This window comes from Cololabis saira, chromosome 8, assembly GCF_033807715.1.
Source record: "Cololabis saira isolate AMF1-May2022 chromosome 8, fColSai1.1, whole genome shotgun sequence".
NCBI classification, from domain to species: Eukaryota; Metazoa; Chordata; class Actinopteri; order Beloniformes; family Belonidae; genus Cololabis; species Cololabis saira.
Window position 1 is genome coordinate 15,952,789 of NC_084594.1, and position 25,192 is coordinate 15,977,980.

The following is a 25,192-nucleotide window of genomic DNA, read 5'->3' on the forward strand; positions in this document are numbered from 1 at the left end:
CATCAAGCGCAGCTGGGTAAATGAAAGGCCTTGAATGTTTACATCACGCAGTGCTTCAGATTACAAGGTTAAATCAGTGCAGACTGCAGCTGTCTGCCCAGGCAGGAGCTCAGATAATGTACCCTGTGTTGCCTTTTCTGAGAGAAGAAGGAAGTTTTTCACCACATGATGTACAAAAATTGTTTTGGCAGTTGCTACAAAAATTAAAAATGAAAATCTGCAAGCAACCATAAAGACGACAGCTGTGCCCATGTGAAAAAAATAAATAAATGTGTCCCATGAGATCTACTTCAAAAAGTATATGGATTGATTGCAAATAACTTTGCCATCTGGCCAAAGGCTGCCTACTTGGTATTTTTACAACAGGATGCACCAGAATATTTTGCTATTTTATTTTGGTATACGGTAAGTTTTTGTTGAAACCATGAAGACCAAACATTGAACAAAATAGAACCCCAGCTGATGTAACTCAAACCATCTGTATGAATTAAACAGAATAAAATCTGTGTTTGGTTCGGGAGGTCAAAGTCTACCATGAAAATTGCTTGTCAAAATATTATGTCCAACGCTGGTTGTTAAAAAATAATGTTTAATCAGTCAGTAATAGGTCAGTAATCAGCTGACCAATGAATTCATCAGCTAAATAATCAGTTTACTTCTAATATTATTACCGTATGTACTTTCTGTTTGTATTTCACAAAATAGACAGAAAAATGAATATGGATGCCATGAGAGCCTTGAAAAGAAGACACAAAGAGTTTTGTACAGTACTGTATTTTTTGAACAACTCAGAGCAAAGAAATACTTCCTTCTATTTACTGACCACATATCAATCTTTCACCAAAAAAAGAGAAAGAAAACATCATTTGTTGTGTAGATTATTGTTAAATAGCTCTCGTATCTCAACATTACTTGCTCTTCAATGGCTAAAATACATTTAACTCAGTCTTAGAGGCTTGGTTAGTACCTCATCACTGTTGTTCCTTGTAATTATAACTTCATGTAATCACAAGGCACGATAAACCCAGACTGTACCCATAACAATAAATATAGTAGATATACAATATGGCTTCGTATGACCGAGTTATGGTAAGGACAGTAAACATTTTATGACAGACATACCAGTTAGGCCTACTTTAATGCCAAAAAACTCGAGTATTAATATGCCCTCCCGTCCAAGTTTAGTTCATTTTCATTGTTTATGTGCCTTTGATAATTACAAACTATCAGCTCCTTTAAATCAGGACTAAAACCACTTACTGAAGCATACTCTTAAATTAAATACTTACCTGATGTACTCTACTTGCTTTACTTTTATTTTACTTTAACTTGTGCTTTTTATTATTTTACCTCTTTTCTTATCATTTTATTTGTTATTTACTGTTTAATTGTCTTGCTTTTAATGTTGATATAAAGCACTTTGAATTACCTTGTGTTGAATTGTGCTAATGATGTACAAATAAACTTGCCTTGCCTTGCCTTAATTTTACAAACCTGACAATTCCGCTAGAATTTAAAATCTTCAGTCAATAGTGTTTTCACACTCGGTATTACGAAAAACTTTAAAACCATATTGCAGCTCTGAAAAAGAAAAAAACTTCTTTTTTTGACTGCAATGGGGTTTTTCACTTTAAAAACCCCATATTGTACATTTCTGTCTATACTGTTCATTTCTGTTTATACATTTTATCTGTCATCTGTCATCCTACGTCACTTTTTGTAAAGATTCATATCCGGCACTTTTTAATCCTCATATTGTACATTCCTGTTTATTTCTGTTATACATTTTACTTTATTCTATCTCTTAGTTTATCTCCATATATATTTGTTTGCTTTTATATTTTTATTTTTTATTTTTATTTTTACTGTATTGCACCAATCACCACAACAAATTCCTTGTGTGTGTTTACAAACTTGGCAATAAACCCCCTTTCTGATTTCTGATTTCAATGTCTTTAGATCTGTAGGTGGAGACGACCACAAAACACGTTTCGACGTCCATCCAATCACATCGCCGGATGATTGACAGACATCCACATTGACCAATAGGAGCGCTGTAAACATGCTGGAAGGGGGCGGGACTAAGGGTATCCCATGTCATCAACTCACGGCGCTTTGTTTTTCCTGTTGGGACAGAAGACGGAGAAAATTTTGCCTTTATTTATCACAGAGTTGCCTTAACATTTATTTCCCTTCAGTATAACTAACAGGACGTGAAACTGGTCTCGTCTTTTGTAAAAAAAAGTCGTTACATAGGGGGGTTCAAGACAGTGTCCTGATTGGAGCGGAAGGAATTCCAGGCTCTGGGAACAACTGGATAAAACCACTGGAATGCTGCATGCAAGTTGCAGAAAACGGATTTTTACAGCTCAATCTGGAGTCACGACACCGCAGACATGTGCTCGGTAGACTAGTAGAACTGGGACGTGTGTCGGAGCTTGGTTTTAGTTGTGTTTGAGTTGAGAGCAGCTATCCACGTAGCCTCTCTGCAGGAGAGAGTAAAATGGCGGAGGGCTGGCCGGTTCCTCCGGCTCTGGTCGTCATGCTGCTCAGCCTCACTGCCTGGACCGCAGAGTCCTCCTGCCCCGCGGCCTGCTCCTGCTCCAGGGGCCAGGATCAGCTCCACATCATGGACTGTAACAGGAAAAGGCTGTCGGTGGCTCCCCTGGATCCCCCAGATACTACCACTCATGTGTAAGTACAGCGCTTAAGCCTGGTTTATGCTTCTGCGTTACATCGACGCAGAGCCTACGGTATCCTACGGCGTAGGTTCTGCGTCGGTGTGACGCGGAACCATAAATCAGCTTTTAATGGACAACGATGTGGGCCAAGTTACTGGAGCTGCATCCACAGCACTTTTTGTTGTTATCTATCAATATACCCCCTTTTTAGATGCTCCACATACTTTAGGATGCATGTTAACTATTGAATATTGTGTATTGTATCTGATACTGTTATTTATTTTATTCTAATGTATTTTTAGTCCTGTGTTTAGCACTTTGATAGGTGGTTGCTGCTTTTAAAGTGGCCTTTAAAGGGACAAAAGTTAATTTCCTCAGAAATTATGAAACAGGTTTTGGTATGAAGTTGCACAGTAATAAGCTAGTTATTAGTTTATTTATTTATTTATTTATTTTAATGATGTTGTTAATGATCTGCAGCAGATGCACAGCACTGATTTGTTGTTATCTATCAATATACCCCCTTTTTAGATGCCCCACATACTTTAGGATGCATGTTAACTATTGTATATTGTGTATTGTTCTTTCACTCTACTTTTTGCTACTTTTATTTATTTTATTCTAATGTTTTTTTAGTCCTGTGTTTAGCACTTTGATAGGTGGTTGCTGCTTTTAAAGTGGCCATTAAAGGTATTGTGACATCATTTTAACATGCTTTTAACACTATTAAAAGTCTTGGCCAACATCCCTCAAATGTGTCTAAAAGAGTGTAACAAGAAAAACTTCACTCTAGTACTCCATTCCTGGCTTTTTATTACAGTGTTTTTTTGCGCCGTGAAAAACGCGTCCTTTTTCCCCTTTCCTGTCAATCATTGTTCCGCTCCTCCTCCAAACCTCCTCCAACCAACCGCTACACACTTCTGCCGGCGTCTCCGCACACACGCGCGCACACCGACCACAAACACCGACACACAGCCCAGACAGGGCGACTACTCCCGGGGATGAAGTCCAACCGGGACCAGAGGACCGGGACCGCAGCTCCCCCCGAGCAATACGCTCACAGCGGCGTCGGAGAGTTAAGCCGGGAGCGACAGGCGAAGCATGCACGGAAAAGCAGCACGGCGAAGCAGACAGTCCACAGCAAACAATCATAAAAATAAAGGCATGCAAGCAGCAGGGTCCCCTTATCTTAAGTCCAGTCAGTGGCCGCGGGTCCTCTTAGCAGTTTTCCTCCGGTGATTAGAACAAAAGAGGCTCTAAACAGCTAAACAGCTCCGTTCAGCGTACGGTGCGCGTCGCCGCGTAACCCTACGCCGTAGGCTCTGCGTCGGTGTAACGCGGACCATAAATCAGCCTTTATGGTGCGCTGGAGAGGAGAGGAGGCAGGGAGCTGGGTGGAGGGGGCGGTGATTTAGCGGGCCATTACGTAACGGCCCGCCACCAAACCAGGTGCGCCGTTTTTGCACAGTTATGCGGAAAATCCCAGAAAGCACACAATACACTGAATGTTAAAAGTTTGTTGTTCTTTGGGTGTAATTGATGTCAAGACACCCAACAAAACACAAAAAATCAAGAAAAATGTGTTTTTCATGTCACAATACCTTTTAAAGGGACAAAAGTTAATTGTACGGTAGTCTCTTTAAAACTATTTCAGGAACACACATTGTAATTGATACACTATATATGTACAGTAACTATAATGCTGTATATGAACAGTACATGTAACTTGGCTTGGTGGACTTCTCAACTTTGATATTTGTCCCCAATAAACCACGAATGAATGGATGACTCAAATAGAGAACATTTCCTCAGAAATTATGAAATAGGTTTGGTATGAAGTTGCGAAGTAATAAGCTAGTTATTTTATTTATTTATTTTAATGATGTTGTTAATGATCTGCAGCAGATGCACAGCACTGATTTGTTGTTATCTATCAATTTTAGATGCTCCACATACTTTAGGATGCATGTTAACTATTGAATATTGTGTATTGTTCTTTCACTCTACTTTTTTGCTACTTTTATTTATTTTATTCTAATGCATTTTTAGTCCTGTGTTCAGCTTGATAGGTGGTTGATAGGTGTCCTTTAACCTCCTAAGACTTGGCGTACACATAATGTGGACATTACATTTTTGTCCATGTCATATTTAATTTCTTAATGGGGGCTTAAAGCAACAAGAAAATGCAATGGGGTTAAGGAGGTTAAAGGGACAGAAGTTAATTGTAGTCTCTTTAAAACAATTTCAGGAACACACATTGTCATTAATACACTATATATTTACAGTCACTGTAATACTGTATATGTACAGTACATGTAACTTGGCTTGGTGGACTTCTCAACTTTGATATTTGTCCCCAATAAACCACGAATGAATGGATGACTCAAATAGAGAACATTTCCTCAGAAATTATGAAATAGGTTTGGTAGGAAGTTGCAAAGTAATAAGCTAGTTATTTTATTTATTTATTTTAATGATGTTGTTAATGATCTGCAGCAGATGCACAGCACTGATTTGTTGTTATCTATCAATATACCCCCTTTTTAGATGCTCCACATTCTTTAAGATGCAAGTTAACTATTGTTCTTTCACTCATGCGTTTATTTTTATCTGCTACTTTTATTTCTTTTATTCTAATGTATTTTTAGTCCTGTGTTTAGCACTTTGATAGGTGGTTGCTGCTTTTAAAGTGGCCATTAAAGGGACAAAAGTTAATTGTACGGTAGTCTCTTTAAAACAATTTCAGGAACACACATTGTCATTAATACACTATATATGTAGAGTCACTATAATGCTGTATATGTACAGTACATGTAACTTCTCAACTTTGATATTTGTCCCCAATAAATCACGAATAAATGGAGATCACCAAATAAATTTAGAAAATTTCCTCAGAAATTATGAAATAGGTTTTGGTATGAAGTTGCACAGTAATAAGCTAGTTATTAGTTATTGTATTTATTTATTTTAATGATGTTGTTAATGATCTGCAGCAGATGCACAGCACTGATTTGTTGTTATCTATCAATTTTAGATGCTCCACATACTTTAGGATGCATGTTAACTATTGTATATTGTGTATTGTTCTTTCACTCTACTTTTTTGCTACTTTTTTTTTTTTATTCTAATGCATTTTTAGTCCTGTGTTCAGCTTGATAGGTGGTTGATAGGTGACCTTTAACCTCTTAAGACCTGGCGTACACATAATTTGGACATTACATTTTTGTCCATGTCATATTTAATTTCTTAATGGGGGCTTAAAGCAACAAGAAAATGCAATGGGGCTAAGGAGGTTAAAGGGACAGAAGTTAATTGTAGTCTCTTTAAAACAATTTCAGGAACACACATTGTCATTAATACACTATATAAGTACAGTCACTGTAATACTGTATATGTACAGCACATGTAACTTGGCTTGGTGGACTTCTCAACTTTGATATTTGTCCCCAATAAACAACGAATGAATGGATGACTCAAATAGAGAACATTTCCTAAGAAATTATGAAATAGGTTTGGTAGGAAGTTGCAAAGTAATAAGCTAGTTATTTTATTTATTTATTTGAATGATGTTGTTAATGATCTGCAGCAGATGCACAGCACTGATTTGTTGTTATCTATCAATATGCCCTCTTTTTAGATGCCCCACATTCTTTAATATGCATGTTAACTATTGTTCTTTCACTCATGCATTTATTTGTATCTGCTACTTTTATTTCTTTTATTCTAATGTATATTTAGTCCTGTGTTTAGCACTTTGATAGGTGGTTGCTGCTTTTAAAGTGGCCATTAAAGGGAGAAAAGTTAATTGTAGTCTCTTTAAAACAATTTCAGGAACACACATTGTCATTAAAACACTATATATGTACACTCACTATAATGCTGTATATGTACAGTATATATCTTTTTTTTTTTTAATTTATTAACATACAAAAGACAACATCAGTATGTGTGTGTGTGTGTGTGTGTGTGTGTGTGTGTGTGCGTGCCGTGTTTGAGTGTAAATAAGATGATGAAAAAAGATACATAAATTGAGAATATTAATTCGAGAGTGAACAAATAAATAATTATCATATAGAGTGGTGTAGCATCATATAAATATAGCATAATAAATATAGTAATATCCTAATATAACATAATTTGTATGAAATATTATAACATATAACCAAATTATATCACCATACTATTATATATAACAATATAATACTATAGTTTAACATCCCATGAGATTTCATAACTTAATATAATAATATGAAACAATATATCATGAATATTAATACACTATATATGTACAGTCACTATAATGCTGTATATGTACAGTACATGTAACTTCTCAACTTTGATATTTGTCCCCAATAAATCACAAATAAATGGAGATCACCATCAAGTCATGGTGATCTTGAGAACATTTCCTCAGAAATTATGAAATAGGTTTTGGTATGAAGTTGCACAGTAATAAGCTAGTTATTAGTTATTTTATTTATTTATTTTAATGGTGTTGTTAATGATCTGCAGAAGATGCACAGCACTGTTTTGTTGTTATCTATCAATATACCCCCTTTTTAGATGCCCCACATACTTTAGGATACATGTTAACTATTGTGTATTGTTCTTTCACTCTACTTTTTGCTACTTTTATTAATTTTTATTCCAATGCATTTTTAGTCCTGTGTTCAGCACTTTGATATGTGGTTGCCGCTTTTAAAGTGGCCTTTAAAGGGACAGAAGTTAATTGTAGTCTCTCTAAAACAATTTCAGGAACGCGCTTTATCATTAGTACACTATATAAGTACAGTTACTATAATGCTGTATATGTACAGTACATGTAACTTGGCTTGGTGGACTTCTCAACTTTGATATTTGTCCCCAATAAACCACGAATTAAGGATGACTCAAGTCATGGTGATCTTGAAAAAATGTATTATTAAATAGGTTTTGGTATGAAGTTGCACAGTAATAAGCTAGTTGTTTGTTTATTTATGTATTTAATTTAATGATGTTGTTAATGATCTGCAGCAGATGGATGACACTAATGTCCTGTTTAATTTCGTTTTAGCACGATGAATCACAATGAGCTGACTGTTTTCCCTTTCCTTGGAGATGTTTCTGCAAACATTACCTCAGTGTCCTTGTAAGTATGGATTTATCTCAAGGTTTTCTGGCTTCTCGTGTAACCAATTTAACACATGGTTAATTTAACTCTTGATTATGTTTTTATAACGCCGTTCCTCCATGTATATTTAAGACAGGAATATTGTGCGTGCACGGACTTTAAACACAATTGAAAGAAGAGAATTTGTCTTTAGTCCACAAATCTGAGCACAATGTATTTTCGCAAATTGCTCCTGTAAAAGAAAAAAGAAGACAAAGAAGAAGGAAAAAAAACAAGAGAAAATATTCTACAACTTGCCGGTTAACAACCAAAAGACATAAAGTGTAGAAACCCGTTGCAAAAGCGAGGTTTAGAAAAAAAAAGCAATTGGATATAAAGGTCCTTTTTTGAGTTTCCAAACACCTTGGAAAGTGTTGTAGCAAGACGAAGGGTGGTCAGGTTTATAAGAGTTAACCAACAACAAATACGTTTTTACATATGAGGTGTAATTCAAAAGCAATCAGAAGTGCAAACGCATTCATACACGGTGAACTACATTCTTATAATTAAAAGCCATTTAGATGTCAGAGACTAGGAGAGAAGGAGGATTGGAAGAAATGCTGTCCTTGAGAGGGGAATTACTTTGTGTTGTGATAAGAGCCAGAAAAGACCAGAACCGTTTCTCCGGTGAGTTACTGGTGCTGGTGAACATCTGTGAATGATGATGTCACAGAATGTTAATGTTTGGCTTAAAATATTGGTGTATAAATTCAAGTAGAGCTGACAGTTTAGTATTGAACGATTAAACCGACACAGAACACATCCCAAAGGATTAACTGGTCGGAAATTGGTGATATCTCACTGTATAACAAATTAACGCTTCCTTTTACAGTGCCAGACGTTAAATGTGAAGAGGAGGTTTAAATAAAGAGGGAAATAAAGAACAATTATATAATAAAAGAAGAGTTTTCATTTGAGCAGGATGTCTGTGTTCCATCACTCTTACATTTTCCACATGTATCTCTTTTATGTTAAACGACTCATGATGAACGTGCACTTATCATTTGAGACATAGATGGGAATATTGTTGATATAAAAACTAATTTCTGACTGTGTTTGACATTATTCAGAGTCCACAATCGGATCTCGGAGCTGTCGATGCTTCAGCTCCAACCATACGTTTCCCTGGAAACACTGGACCTCACATCCAACTCTATCTCTGAGCTCAAAGTTGGATCCTTTCCATCAATGCCGCTAAAATATCTGTAAGCGATAACGGCTCGTTGATTTAAGTTGCATTTCACTCTTTCTTAGACCCTTATTCTTTGGTAAAATGGCAATTTTCAATAATATCTTATTAATCCGGTAAAAAAACTACACAATATATATATTCAATGTATCACATGGATTTTGGTTTACTTGCTAGAATACTGAATCCGTTTTCAACAGTTGCTTAACTAATGCTGTAAAAAGCCTCATCTCATGTATGAGTGTTCAGAGTATCAAATAATTCCTGTTGGAGATAAACAAGTGTTATAAAGTACAAGGCATTTAAAATATATTTATACAGTTCAGCACTCAAAATAATTTGTATTGATCACATTGGTGTTAGTGGAAATCATCTTAGACCAAGCAACTTTGTGAATATTCACAGAAGTACAGAGCAAATGTTCAACCTCCTCTTAAATGTGGTTCTAATGTTCCTATTTTTTTTTTTTTTTTTTGCTTAAAATATCAGGAATTTGAGTAACAACAAGATCAGTGTCCTTGAGCCCGGCTGCTTTGAAAACATCTCCAGTTCTCTGCTGGTGCTTAGGCTGAACAGGAACAGATTAGCTGTCCTGCCATCCAAAGTCTTCACACTTCCACAGCTTCAGATCCTGTAAGTACCATAAGCACAGCCTTTTTACTTCAAAACTAAACCAGCAGATGACAGTGGAGCAGTTTTATAATGTTAGAAAATTGTGCTGAATTATTTCCAAGTCACTGAAATCAAACTTGATTTTTGTATTTCTGTCTAGTGAAATGAAGCGAAATAAGATCAAATTAGTGGACAGCCTGACATTTAAAGGGATGGACTCACTGAAGTCACTAAAGATGCAGAGGAATGGCATCACGGAGCTCATGGACGGAGCCTTCTTTGGACTGAACAACATTGAGGAACTGTGAGTGGAAAATTGTAGATTTGCTTTTTTTAAATTAAGATACAGCAGTATCAAATTTAAAGTAATTGCCCACACTGTCCTTGGATCAGTAGACAGAGAACCAAAAAAGAAAAATGTTACCCTATATTCATTCTTGCTTAAAAATAGTTTTCATGTTTTGTTTTTTTTTTGTGTGTGTGTTTTTGGGGGGTTGTAACAAATCAGATTTTGTAATAAGACTGAATACCCCTTTATCCTCCCTCTCTTTGTTTCAGGGAGCTGGAACACAACAACCTAACAGTGGTTAAAAAAGGTTGGCTGTATGGCCTTCGCATGCTGCGTATCCTGCGGATCAGCCAGAATGCCATCGGCATCATCCGACCAGATGCCTGGGAGTTTTGTCAGAAGTTAGAGGAACTGTAAGTGTGCTTCATTCAAAAATAAAAAGAAGCGACTGTACTTTCTTTCATGAGCCTCTGCTCCCAATTTTCATTCCACTTGCTATGACATGACAAGGAACTTACGGTATACACATTGGGGACTGAGTCAGCATCAACCACCGGATGTACGTTACATGTTTAATTTACCAAGGAGAAAGATGTGAAGCAAGAAACGGCCTGTAATTAGGTTTTCCCATTTTCGTGCAGGGACTTGTCCTTTAACCACCTGACCCGACTCGAGGAGACGGCTTTCATAGGACTGGGTTTCCTGGAGAACCTGAACCTGGGAGAAAATTCCATCAGCCATTTGGGAGAAGGAGTGTTCAGTGGCTTGTCAAGTCTACGAACCTTGTAAGTGCTATGCCCTACAGGAATCTGTCTGAAATGCATGATGGATATTTGTTTGAAGAAGCTCTGTCTGCAAAGTTTAATCGAGTGCTGACTTGTTCTCGGGGGTTTGCATTCACCCGGAATCTGCTGACTACAGTAGGTCTGTGGTTCGAGCATTGGCCTGAAGATATTTTCCTAGTAATTTGGGAAAGACAAATCTGTAGCCCCTTTCACACAGAGATTCCGCAATATTGGTGTAAAGAAGTCCTGCCAATACGCCGCCTTTGTTGGTTCACACAGAACCATACAACGCCGGCATAACGCCGCTCCCGTCTGTAAATTCACACAGCATGCCGGCGTTCCGCAATCAGAGGCGTGACGACAGCGTCAGCGTCTAGTGGCATGCCGGCATGCCGGCTGTGTCATTCACACAGACCCCGTTTCGGCTCTGTGACTACCTCCGCTGCCGGCTTATTGGTGGGGCCACTTGGCCCCCCCATTCCGCCTCCGTGACTTTCACACAGAACAGCGAGGCGGCTTAAAGGCGCAACGTTCCCGCCTCGAACTGGCTGTGTGAAAGGGGCTTGTGTCTGTTTATGTAGTTTTCCTGGTGCGGCCATTTTTTTTTAATCATTAGAAGTTGTTTGTTTTTGTTCCCCCTCAAATCAGATCACTGTGTATTTATGAAAGATTTTTTTTTTATTGTAGTATGTTCTGTAAGTAGGAGCAAGTTGAAGTATTTTGTCACACTCTGAAATGATACTTTAACGAATAATCTATGTGTGTTTCTCTCGTGGAGATTCTGATGGATAAATATTGAATATTAAGATCAGTCTTACTAATGGAATATTTGAGTTTCCATAAAAGAGTGTGTACATGCCACCTGTGTGCACTGTAGCTAAATGAATGACATCTACAATAAGAAAAAGGCAATGCATTGCGCTATAAGCTACATTGGTATGTTGTGAAAGGCTTCTAAGTGTTTGTGTGGTACACCGTTCACCTAATGGATCGAGTACGTCTTCGGCTTCCCGCATTCATCCCCACGGTTCGAAGTGTCGACGGAGTTATGAACTCATTATTTGCTGTCCGGAATCCCTTTCATGCCACTCAACTGCAAAGAGAAAGCGTTTGTATCTGAGGATGTTGACCATCCTGGAAGCTTTCATGGGAGCAGGGCGTTTGAAGGTGCCGAACTTCTTTCAGAGGTGGCCAGGCTTGAAGGAAGAGAAACAAAAGAGCCCATGACCCATCCCATAAACACTAGGCCTCTCTGGGTTTCCCGGGGACCTATGAACTGTCTCGGTGCTAAAACGAGCCAATTATTTCCCCTCATCAGAACGACGGGGGGATTGAGCTTCGACGCCATGGAGAGATGCGGTTTCTCAGATTGTTAGTCGCCTAACTAAGCATCGCTGCAACTGGAAGCCACAGAGCAGATGAAGTGCTTTCACTGTGGTTCTTGTTGTCTTAAGTTGTTCCGTCTGTAAAGAGCGTTTTTAATGTCTAACACGAGTCTCTGTTTTACAGAGATATACGCAACAATAAAATCTCCTGGGCTATTGAAGACTCCATTGGTGTATTTGATGGAATGAAGGCGCTAAACACACTGTGAGGACACTCAAGACTGCACACAGAAATGTGTTCACATGAATATTACTATATTTTTATGCATTGCACACATGTTTTGGGATTTTTTTACATTTAGACAAATGCAGTCATTGATCCTACACAATAGATGTATGATCAAGCATCTGGCCCTGTGTTGGAGTTTCAGTTTAACAAAAAGCTGCCAACACAAGGAGACCATTGTGTATAAAAAATCAGACTTTTAAGAGCAGGGCTTGTCATTTTTTTTTTTTTTTTTAAAACATTGTGTTTTATTTCTCAGATTTCTACAACAGAATAAAATAAAGTCAATCACTAAGAAAGCCTTTGAGGGCCTGGATGAGCTGGAGTATCTGTGAGTACCACGACAAACTGTTTTGGTTTTGTTTCTCCCTCTGCGCAGTCATTGCGGTGTCTCTGTTGTCTTTTCTTGCTATTGAATGATTATAAAGAGACACGACTACTGATTCACAAGGAACAAGTTATTGTATCCAATTTCAGAAGTTTGAGCTCAAACCATGGGTTTGTTATTACCTCATGCTTGTAAATTTGGATCATTTGGCTCAAATCACATTAGCTGTGTCTAATCTGTATTTCTTTTTTCTGTAGGGACCTCAGCAAGAATGACATCATGTCCATACACCCTGAGGCGTTCTCTCGTATTAAGCTCAAAGCCTTGTGAGTGCATACTAAGTGAATCTTGCCGCTCTCTGAAGTTCACATAGAAGTCAGCTTTTGTTAACATGATTCTATTGTTGTCGCTTTCATTAAAAAAGAATTAGGATGATTAAGAAGCGCTGCAATTAAGAGGCACAATTTGCATTTTAAATATGCATTATGTAATCAAAGATGATTGCTGCAGCTGATAATTTGGGGATCTGCAGTTGCTACTTTAAGTATATTTCCAATGTATTAATGAGTTATTAAGTTGTCTCAAGGGAAACACGCCCTTCTCAATCAGTTGGGTAAAGAAGTGTTTTTAATCTAGCATTTGAGTTACTCCAGTATCTACGAAAGCCCTTTTCACACTATTAAAAGAAAAAAACAAAAAAAAAACACAAAAACCTGCGGACATCCGGCTTGTAAGCGCCATGGGAAGGTGTTTAATTGGCATTCAGTCCCATGCCTAATGATTCTACAGTAGTGTGTGGTATTGACATACTCTTGCTCAGCATTGACGGGAACTCTGCACACGTGCACAATTTTTAATGAGTGGACAATTTACTTTAAGACACATTTGATAAATGCAGATTTATCAACAATAATGTCTTGCATCACATCTACAAACTGGTGCCAACAACTCAGATAAAGGGAGAAAAGTTATTGATTTTGACCTGTCTGCAAAACAAGTTGCACCTTTATCCCAGTATTTCTATGTAGATGTCAGGTTGATTATAATAAAGGAGCCTAGTTATCTCAGAGAATGATGATTATCAGAAACTGGTCCTGCACAGTCTGCAAGATGCCACATTATGATGTTTTGGCATTCCTTCATGTTGTTGTAGATGTATTGGACTGTTGCCTGGGATGTGTTGATAGTTACTGGTCCTTGGAGCATTAGACAAAAGGAGAGCTGTCATGTACATGTGGCGAAAGGTAGTGAAAATGTTAAGTAGCCCTTTTTTGTTACCAAAAAACAACCATTTTAATCAGCCCATGTCTAAGAGTGTGTCTTCGGATACTGCTGACAAGCCCATGTCAGTCTTAACTAAATGTATCATGACAGTAGTCCTATGCTCTCTTTAGTGCCTGGCAGCATCGAACGCAGGTCCACGGTTATAGCACACTTTTACTTGGAGCAAAATTTAGAAAATGGACTATTAGGAAACTGTTGTGGGCATGTATTTATAGGAGTAAATACAAATTCATATCATGATTAAGATCATAAATTGTTATTTTTCCATCTATGTATTGCTCACCATGCCTGGCTTGTTGACCATTCATATGGAAAAAATGATGACAGTTAATTAGAAACGTATTACTCAAAGATTCATAGCATAAAGTCTTTCATTTGAAGATTTATTTGGAGAGGTTTCCCCTCACTGGTTGTAATATCCAGGACCATTAGCTCTACCTCAGCTGAAGTTTGAAGTGAGGCTGTAGAAAGCAGTCATGTGACCACTGAATTGTCAGAGAATCTTCACTGGTGGCTAGGGCTGAGCGATTTTGGACAAAAATAAAATCCAGATTTTTTTCTCTGAAAACCCATTTTCGATTTCGATTTCGATTTTTTTGGTAAAACTACAAAAGACAATGGAATAAATTGTTTCAAATATTTTATCTTTATTTTTAAAGAAAAATAGCAAACAAATTTCCCTATTGGGAATAAAGTGCAATTGAAAGATACTGTAAATCCTCCTTGAGTTTAGTTAAGTGACAACATTTACAATTTTTCTTGACCAAACAAAGATGACTAGACGAGCTCTGTCTGTAATGCAGCCAGCTGCAAAAAAATCGATTTTCCGATTTTCCTTTTTTTAACATCGATTGTGATTAATAAATCCGACTTTCGATTTAAAATTGATTAATCGCACAGCCCTACTGGTGGCACAACATCATGTCTGTAGCAGCCCTAAAGGCTTGCATGTAACAACCCAGTATGTTGTAGCATGAAAAAATAGTTTCCAAGACTGAGCGTGTATCATAGACCATGGGACTCAAAAAAAAAAAAATGTAATTGGACTTTAGTTTTTAGATTTATCTAAAATGTATCTCTTTTTCACATCCTACGTTACCTTTCTGTCCTCAGTGTCCTGAACTCGAGCAGTCTGCTGTGCGACTGTCACATGCAGTGGCTGGGTCCTTGGCTGGTGGAGAGCCAGTTCCAGCAGTCCGTATCTGCCGTCTGTGCCCATCCTGCCACTTTACTTGGTCGCAGTGTCCTTTCCATCAGCCCAGAGGAATTTGTTTGTGGTCAGTCTTATTCTCTTTTATCTGCGTACGGCTGAGAAAGCACAGAACAATGTTATACATTTTTATCTTTGGATGCTTTGAAATCTTAAAAGTACATTCATCAATTAATTACTTTGAATGAACCTAAACATTTTAAATTATGGCAAACACTCAATGTGGGACACCAACTGAACTTGCATATTTATTATTAGGTCCGAAGGAATTGAGCGATGTTCTGTGTCTCTGTTTCTGTTGCTTCTGCACAGATGATTTCCCCAAGCCCCGAATCTCAACTCACCCGGAGACATCTGTGGTGTTGCGGGGCAACAATGTGACTCTGAGCTGCGTCGCATCCAGCAGCAGCGACTCACCGATGACAACGGCATGGCGGAAGGACGGGGAGGTGCTCTATGACGCAGAAGTTCAAAACTATGCCCGCTATCAGGAGGGAGAGCTCATCTACACCACTGTCCTTCACCTCCTTAACGTCAACTTCACTGATGAGGGCCGTTATCAGTGTGTGGTCTCCAACCACTTTGGCTCCAACTACTCCAACAGAGCCATGCTGACTGTGAATGGTGAGTGTGCTTTTAAAGAGGTGATCTATTATTATCAGTGGCTCTGCCATCTATCCAATCTATCTTGTAATATCATGCTGTTGGCTTACAATACAGTGACTGCTGAGAGGAATTAAGAGCGAGATGAACCCGAACATGTATTCCATCTAACCCCTGATTTTCTGTCCTCTGTCTCCCAGAACTGCCCTCCTTTCTTAAGACTCCCATGGATCTAACGATCCGCGCCGGGACCATGGCCAGGCTGGAGTGTGCTGCCGAGGGCCATCCATCACCTCAGATCGCTTGGCAGAAGGACGGAGGCACAGATTTCCCCGCAGCGCGAGAACGCAGGATGCACGTTATGCCGGATGACGACATATTTTTCATCGCCAAAGTTAAGACGGAAGACATGGGGGTGTACAGCTGCACGGCTCAAAATGCAGCTGGAAGTCTGTCTGCAAATGTCACTCTCACTGTCCTGGGTGAGTCACCCCCGTCATTAGCAGAGCGTAATGGTGTTTTTCCTTTTTCCTACTGGGTCATTTCAGCTGAGTCACGCTGCTCAACCTGGGTGTTTGTTATATATATATATATATATATATATATATATATATATATATATATTTGTTTCTCATTTGAAGCTCTTGTTTATACGATGCCACCTTGCCAATTTGAACTAATGACAGTATAAAAACAAACCTCATTAAACCATAACTGTTTAGAATATTCAAATCCTGTAAGCTGCATCATTTTTGACGTTACCACTCAGGTTGATAATGAATGGACTTATGAGAGTTACATTAAATTACAAATTGTGGTGGCAAAAATTGTTGTTCAAAAAAAATGTCAGGACACCTCAGCTGTCTTTCGGAAGTTTAATGAAAAGAGGAAGAACATTCAATTGAATGGAGCCACACAGAGCAACCGGTCACATGAACCGTCAGTCCGGAGTGAGCTGAATGTGTTTAAAGAAAAGTTATCTTATAGTTGGGGAGCTGGGAAACTAGAACAAAACATCACCCATCACCCTGGCAACCATGCCAGGCTCTGTGTCAAAGGTACATGACCTCGGCATAGGAATGAAAACAGGCAACAGACAGTGTTATACCAAAATGTTCCATTACAGTGGCATGCAATTAGTGACTCAAACATTGGTTTAAAAAAAAAAATTGTGTCTATTACAACATAAGTTGTCCGTAAACCCATAACATGACCTCAAGCAATGATTACATAAACATAACATAAACAATGGCAGGTAAAAACTCCTCTGGTGGGAGAAAAACCGTAAGCCAAGCAGTGGCAAGGAAAAACTCCCCTTTAGGAGGGAAGAAACCTTGAGCAGGACCTGGATCATAAGGGGGGACCCTCCTGCCAGAGGCCAGACTGGGCAGAGCAGGAAAAGAGAGGACAGACAGAGAAAGGAGAGACACAGACACAATGGTTAGCTGGTGCACTACAGGGATGACTGTATAAACAGATGTAGACAGCAGACACTGGGATGATCAGAGGGGAGGACTGCAGGGCAGCCTGCAGCTCCTGAAGCTCTGGCCTGCACACATGCGCAGAAGAGAAAAGGAGGGGGCAGACCAGCACAACCACCTCACACACACATCCTTTTGATTTGGATACAATTGGGACTATACATGTTGGATCAGAAATGAATAAATGTCTCCTCTTTTCCTAGAAACGCCATTCTTCATGCGGAACCTAGAAGGAACTAGGACGGTAGTCCGCGGTGAAACAGCTGTGCTTCAGTGTATCGCCGGGGGCAGCCCTGCTCCACGTCTCAACTGGACCAAAGACGACGGGCCCCTGGTGCTCACCGAGCGCCACTTCTTCGCAGCCGCCAACCAACTCCTCATCATCGTTGATGCCGGTCCCGCTGATGCCGGGAAATACACCTGCATCATGTCCAACACTATTGGCACAGAGCGCGGCCACATCTACCTCAGCGTCTTACCCAAGTGTGATACGGGAACCAACCATGACCACTGGACCACTGTAGGCATAGTCGTGATCGTGGTGGTGTGCTGTGTGGTCGGAACTTCACTGGTGTGGGTCATCGTCATCTATCACATGCGCAGGAAGAACGAGGACTACAGCATCACCAACACTGGTCAGTAGATTTGAGTGCTGCATGAAGTTAATGCACCCTCACCGTGGATTCACACCGAAAGCGCCACAGGCGTCATAGGCGTCCGGCTGCCATTCATTTTCTATGAAAGTGCGCGGCAAGAGGCGTCAGAGGCCACGGAAGCGTTGAAGGCGTCCAGAGCATCAATTTGAAGTTGAGAGAATCCCAACTTTATGCAAATGAGCAGCAGGCGACGCCGAGGCAGCGTCCACAGACCGGGATTCCCAAAGCAAGAAGCCTCAATTCACATTGTACTTTCGTGTACACGATCGTTCATATGCATACATGAGCATAGCTGTGCACTAAAAAACTTATTTTATCAGGAATTAATATATTTTATCGAGCAAACTGACATTTTTGCTGATCTGACTGCTGTTTTTACTTGAACCTGCTTATGTGAAACACATAACTGATGGTTGAGGGGCTGAATGGTCCGAATGATTTTATTTATTTGCTACATCGATCCAACGCAAAATAATTAAAACCCGTATTTATTAATCACAAAACACAGTTTAAACAATATCACCAAATCCACTACGACCCGGTGTGTCAGTGTTCACCGCAGAAAGACTGCAGCTTCCCGGGACCAACGGCTCGCCAATGGTTGCTGTTGATCCGCGGACAAACCTCATCAAACTCACTGTTGTCTATGCGGAAGTAACGCCGAAATATAAAGAAGTCTTCCCTAAGTGCAATCCATCTTGAAAGAGGAAACCGAAGATGTGCATGCAGATGTGCGAAGATGTGCACGCTATATATATATATATATATATATATATATATATATATATATATGTAGATATGTAGATATGCACTTTGTTCCCTCCAGTTCTGCAGTGCGGCTTGAAAGCCGCGATGCAGGCGTCCTGAGCGACCATAGGCGATTTTTGGCGCTTTCGGTGTGAATCTACAGTTAAAGCTTTTTCTAGGCAGCAGGGCTGGCTGTAAATGTTAAAAATGGATGTTTTGTTTTTAGGAAAAGACACTGAATTCAACACGCTGTTACAAATGTGTCTCTGTTACAGATGAGATGAATTTGCCGGCAGATATCCCCAGCTACCTGTCCTCCCAGGGTACTTTGTCAGAGCCTCAGGAAGGCTACAGTAACTCTGAGGCTGGCAGCCACCAGCAGCTCATGCCTCCCCTTTCCAATGGATACGCTCATAAAGGCACTGATGGTGTGTAATCAGTCTTCTGAGTTATTGTGAATTCTGCACTGTTTTTCTCTGTAACGGAAACCTTTCGGGTCAGCACCACAGATAATAACAGTTATTGTTTATGTTTACTTTTTGCTCTTTTAGTCATCATGAATAATTGTTTTGTTGTTCATTGTTCTTGCAGCAATCCTTTCTGAACTGTGTATACACTGTAAGCCCAGAATCCAATAAGAAGTTCCTCTAGTACCCCTTCTAATGTTCATTTAAAAATCTACGCTCTCTTGTTCAGTATAGTGGCAAAATGTCCAACATTTCCAATTATTTACATGATAATGACAGTGTTTCCACTGAAGGGATTTGATTTAAAAAGCCGTCTCTAGTTAAAACTGATGTCGACCAATTGATTATAAACAACAATTCTACTTTTTTTGGTCTTTGGGTTCAGACATGACATCATAGAAATCACTCGCACAAAAGAAGCTTGTGATGTTGAAGATTATAAACTCAAATATACAAGAGTTTATATATATATATATATATATATATATATATATATATATATATATACATGACAACACTAGTTCTTATGAACAACACAAACAAAACCTAATGGTTAAAACTTCTCGTTTATAAAACATTGTCTCAGGTGTGCCCTTCAGTGCTCAAATGTTTGACACGCTCCTACGCTCATTAGGCTCGCGCTTCTGTTTTCGCATTGGATCATATCCCTGGTGAAATGAAGCGCTAACTAATTATCCCTGTTGTCCCAGGTGTTTGCTACGGAGACACCGGCAGCGAAGTGGAAAACGAAGGGAACGGCGTGCTGCACTGCAGGGTGGGCTCTCTGTTCAGCGGCCGGAGCAGCTTCCATCCGGGGGACTCTCGGGAGGGACTCGTGGGCGGCCCCGCAGGTGAGGGGAGGGTTTGTTTTACAGATTACAAAACGACAAACAGGACGTTTTATTAATCTGCCTAGATTTAAAAATAAAAAAAAAACCTTAACCGAAGCTCTTTTTTTGCACCTCTTTTTATGAAATATTCACTATTATCCATTCATAAACTTAATGTTTTTCACTCATGCTTGTTTGTGCAAAAGTTTATCAATAGAAAACAAGATCTTCCTGTAACTTTCCAGCAGTTTTTTACTTTTTCATCTGATTTTAATTCATATCCAACTAGACACAGTGGCAATCTTCATTTACCCTTCTGTCTAACATCTGGTCATCAATTTAATATTACATTTTAATATTACATTATTATTAATATTAATATTACATAATATTACGTCCAAAATTAGTTATTAAAAAAACATCTTATTTTGTCTTAACCTTCAATGTCTTTATCTTTCATGTAATCCAGACCTTGTATCCATGTTCTCTTTTACGTTTTTTTTAAATTTGTTGTACATTATCTTTGTTACTTCATCACAGTTGTTGATGGGAGTGGAACTCTGTACAAGCCCTTCGGGCTTCGTTCCCTCATGCACTGTTTTAAAAAAAAAATGTTGCTAAATAAATAAGCTCTGAAATGATGCACAGTCAAGAAAAGGCTTGGAAAAAAGATGAACTATGTTGAAACATTTTTGTTCTTTTTGTTTTTCTAGTGGGCCCAGGTTCTGTAGTCATCTGCTCCGACTGCTACGACAATGCCAACATTTACACCCGCACGCGCGAGTACTGCCCCTACGCCTATCTCGGAGAGGACGACCCGCTGGACAAGACTCTACCAGACCTAAAGGAGTGCCTGAGCGAGCATGCCCAACACGGGGACGCCGCCCTGAAGAGCCTCATAAACACCCAGGACTCTTCGGTCTTGCTTTCCTCACACGGCAAAAGGACGAGCAGCCTCACGCCCCCGGAGCGCTACGCTAACGGTGAGACATGCAACAAACCTCACTTTTACCCCGATGTTCACAGCCGGATGAGGGGTATTAATGGGAATGCACTGAAGGTCCACACTTTTTCGTCTTTTGTTGAATTTAGCAAATGTGTCACTTTCTTGTGACTGTGCATCTGCAAAATAACAACAATCTGCAATTTGGTGTATATTATTAGATGTTACCTGGGCACAGGGAGGCTTCAGCTGAATGAGCTGAAAACTCTGACGGATATACGATTTATCGTTAATGAAATATTGAATTAAATTTTTCAATTAAATTTTATTCATATAGTGTCTATTACAACAGAAGTTGTCTCTAAGATCTTTCCAGAGACCCAGAACATGACCCCCGAGCAATTATTACATAAACAATGGCAGGTAAAAACTCCCCTAGTGGGAGAAAAACCTTAAGCCAAATATGTAAATAAAAATTATTAGATGAAGTCTCTTTTTTTAATTCAAGGTTTATAACTTTTTATTTTTATTTTTACCTTTTTATCTTTTTTATCTTTATATGGGTGTTTGGTTTTTGGGGCATTTTTAGTTGTATATGACAGTGCTGAGTGAGTGAGATGGAGATTAAGTCATCTGAATCTTTAAAAAGTCCCTAGTTTTAAATCTAACTATTGTCTTTTTTATTTTTTAAAGATTCCATTAGTAGATCTTTCTGGAGAGAAGGAGAAAATCCTTCATCCAAAGCCCATTCGGGAGTATCCCAGCTCTCAGTGACTGCACACAGGACACCTCCTCTGACCTCCGCCGCTGACGCCGGAGTAGAAAAGGGCGAAGCGGAAGCAAACTGTTTCTCAAGCCAGTGCACGCAGGACTACAGAAACGCCCGCAACAGGACTAACCCTGAGGAACACCTGGCTCCCACATAGCTCCTTTTACACTAACCACATCCTGCCTCGGGCTCCTTATTGCTGCACCCCCTCTCCTGACCCCCCCATGACCCCTCACCCACTACCTCCAAAGAGACTTCTCACACTCTGCCAAAGATGCTCTCTTGTATGTTTACATTCCCCCTTTCACTCAAGAGGTCGCGCTCCACCGTGGAAGCCTGCAGCATCGGAACGGAAAACTAGACCAGTGATTTGAAATGGCCTCCTTTTTGATGCCCCCAAATGCAGGAGGACCCCTGCCTTCTCTCCCCCCCCCCCCCCCCACCCTTCACTCTTCTGTGGTCCTACGCAAGAAAACAATGAATGTATGCTTTCAAGAGCCATGTCAGGTGCTGCCTTGGGAGAACGCTAAGACACGCCCGTGTCTTCCCGTCCCCGCTGATGTGGGGCCGAGTGGCGTCTCATCACTCCCGGTACCGGCACCTGTCGCAGCAGCCTGCATGACTTCAGAAAAAAGCACTAAACGCCTCCTTCCAGACGAGAGGGAGAGGGGGTAGAGAAACAGACAGATGTTGTTTCCTGACCAGCAGTTTTTGGATGAAAGTATTGAAAAGACTCTATGAAGGCTTACCTCCCACAGTCCGACTGACTTTTATGCAAACATTGTGTGCATTATCAATATACACATATAAATGTATACTATATTACCTTAATCTGTTTCCACTTTTGTTCCATATTAAGCGCAATTGTTAATTCCATAATTGTATGTTTTTATAGTAATAATGAACAGAATTTTTTTTTTTTTTTTTTTTTTGCACATGAGACAATCACAGTTGCTTACTGGTGTTTGTCTGATTGATGGCCTTTCATTAAGCATTCTCAGTAACCTTATCAGGTGGGTAGATGATTTATATTTTCTTTAATACAAAATGCACTGATTTGTTAGCCCTTTTATTCCACGTTACCAGCACTTAATGGTAGCAAACCTTATTATGCAGTTTACATCTTTAACAGTTATAAGGATTTATCATCACAGTTTTAACTCAAAGTTAACAATCCTTTGGTAAATATTGATTAAGCCTGTAGGTTTTCGCTCTGGACTGTGAAAAATTAGAATGTATTGTCTTACTTTATGTATGTTTGTATGTATGTGTACATAATGTTATCTATTGAATTCAGTGCTCTACTAGTACATTTTCAGAGATTTGAAGCTGCAACAACTTTAAAAAGACTTGCAGCGTATGCATCACAAGCCCACGTCGTCCCAGCATTACCCCCGAATCTGTGTCATTTAAAGGAACCAGAGTAATATTTTCTTGATATTTCTTATTTTTCTCAAAACGGAAAGATTATGATCAAACGGCTGCACCGCACTGTTTCAAAATGTCAATTATTATTCTGTTTTGACGCTTCCAAATAGAAATGCCTCCTCACACGTAGCCTCGTAAGTCGTCCTATTAAAAAAGATCTTCACGATTATTGCACTTCAGGGTCGCTCGGATGTGATTGGCCACGTTTGCGACTCATATTTTCTCAGTATGTTAAGACGTCGGTGTATTGTATATCTTAAGTAATCCTGCCAAGAATAAATGCGGTCACATGCAGCAGCCGGCAGCCTGTAACATTATCCAGTTCTGTTAGATTTCTGTTTCATGTTTGAGTAAAGTTGAAGATTTCTGTTTCATGTTTGAGTAAAGTTGATTCAACTGCAGGTATAAGCTCAGTTCCATCCCACCTCTTTTCCTTAATGATCGTGCTGTTGTGAAGCTACTCCTCATTAAAAACCGTTTTGAATGAAATTCAACTTTACAACACTACCTGGGAGGTCATGCAGGACTGTTAGGTGCAAACTAATGAGATATTGGGTGTGAATCACTGTTTTTTTTGTTTTTACGGTCTAACATATTTAAAAATAATTTTTTCTTCGTCATTGTAATAGTCTTTATAATTTTCTGCTCTTCCATTGAAGAGCGTGGAAGTACTTATGTACTTAAGCTGTCACAGTGGTACGAGGTGTTAACGGTACCGAGTTTAGCCACAGTACATGTTATGATCGATGTGATGGAGGTTGATGCTGTTTTCTATGTAATGTCACGTAGTATAACATGGCAGAACAAGGTTGTTGTTCCATTCGCATGGGCGGTTATTCCCAAGCCTCCTCAGTGGTACTCTCACATGACTTCTACTGTACGTTGTGGCTGCACTGCTTTTATTGTGTTTCCATAATTTGATGACACGTGCCTCCGTCACATTCCGAGCCTGTTCCTCCTAACTGGGGATGAAGAGCGACGGTGAAAACCACCTGGCTCTGTTTCCCCCCGTGAGGGGCCAAAGCCTCGGCATGGCTCCCTGGTCTCGCTCTTAGTTCTCTGGCAGCGTCTTCTTCCTGTTGCTGGTTGCTGTGACTACTTGCCAAAGTCAGTTTCAGGCTCCTCTTGAATAATGAAAGAAAAAAAAAAAAATTAAATGGAAATTAACACTCATTAGTCATCCTAGTGAAACTACACGCCGAGTCAGCAGACGTCGACTCGGTGTACACTTTTTTTTTTTTTTTTCAGCAACACAACCTAACACAATGTTGCATTTGTTTTATTCTCTAAAATGTTGTTTATGACTCTATACCAAAGTTAAACAGTAAGTGCTGTGGCAATATTCAATGCTGCTGTTTTTTGTTGTTTTTATTTGCATTGTTGGAGTTTTTTTGTTTTATTTTGGACCTTGTTTACCTGTACATTCTGTAAAGTATGTCTAAAGAGCCTTTTTGTTACATAGCCATTACTCAAATATTAAAACGAGAGCTCTCAGAATTTGCTTTGACTTTTTAATGTTACGATATGTTGGGTGGAAATTGTTTTATTCCTGACAACGGTGGGGCTTTTATTCACTCAATATATTTAGATATCATCAGCAGTCCAAATCTAAAGAAATATTAGATTTACAATAATATGTGAGATGCAAAAGCAGAAATCTTTTCATGCTTGATTTATAATCAGTTTTTTTTTTCAAACTGTAATATTAACAACCTTACGTTAAGTCAAGTATTTCAGGTGTTTGTCGGGTCCAAGCTTAGAAAAGTGAGTTGCAGGATTTGATTTGGGTTACAAATAATTACAGCACAAGCGTCTTAGCTGCAACATGATTTCTGGGCGCTGTGGAAAGATATTAAAAGGCCAAGCCAACCGTAATCTGGATTTAGTCATGTCAAACCCGCTCAAAGCCGGCTAATATGAGCTTTAAAAAACCGTTAGTCCATCGTCCGTTTTGACGTCAAGAAAAAGACCTCATTTAGGTCCCTCCTCCATGAATCCAGCAGGATCCCAGGGGGACGCCGGCCGGGTGCTGTCTGAACCTGCAGCCTTGCTTGAAGAGTACTGTTTGGATCTCTGCGGTTCTCCCTGGAACCCATCAACATCGTGATGGCTTTGTTAATCAGCCCCTGG

General features: G+C 39.5%; 1 protein-coding gene across 1 annotated transcript; it reads left to right on the forward strand.

The window, feature by feature from the left end:
• Positions 1 to 2,111: 2,111 nt before the first annotated feature.
• Positions 2,112 to 24,559, forward strand: lrig2 (leucine-rich repeats and immunoglobulin-like domains 2). Its single transcript, XM_061726906.1, has 18 exons — positions 2,112 to 2,694; positions 7,735 to 7,809; positions 8,901 to 9,035; positions 9,509 to 9,652; positions 9,792 to 9,935; positions 10,190 to 10,333; positions 10,562 to 10,705; positions 12,215 to 12,295; positions 12,576 to 12,647; positions 12,902 to 12,970; positions 15,042 to 15,205; positions 15,451 to 15,762; positions 15,942 to 16,223; positions 17,426 to 17,857; positions 18,901 to 19,053; positions 19,803 to 19,943; positions 20,636 to 20,905; positions 21,559 to 24,559. The coding sequence occupies exons 1-18, from the start codon at positions 2,504 to 2,506 to the stop codon at positions 21,789 to 21,791; spliced, it is 3,186 nt and encodes a 1,061-aa protein (XP_061582890.1). The 5' UTR covers positions 2,112 to 2,503; the 3' UTR covers positions 21,792 to 24,559.
• The last annotated feature ends 633 nt before the right edge of the window (positions 24,560 to 25,192 follow it).

Coding starts and splice junctions, on each gene's coding strand:
- lrig2 (XM_061726906.1), top strand. CDS start 2,504: ATGGCGGAGGGCTGGCCGGTTCCTCCGGCTCTGGTCGTCATGCTGCTC. Junction 12,296..12,575: donor ATGAAGGCGCTAAACACACT/GTGAGGACACTC, acceptor TTTATTTCTCAG/ATTTCTACAACAGAATAAAA. Junction 15,763..15,941: donor AGCCATGCTGACTGTGAATG/GTGAGTGTGCTT, acceptor TCTGTCTCCCAG/AACTGCCCTCCTTTCTTAAG.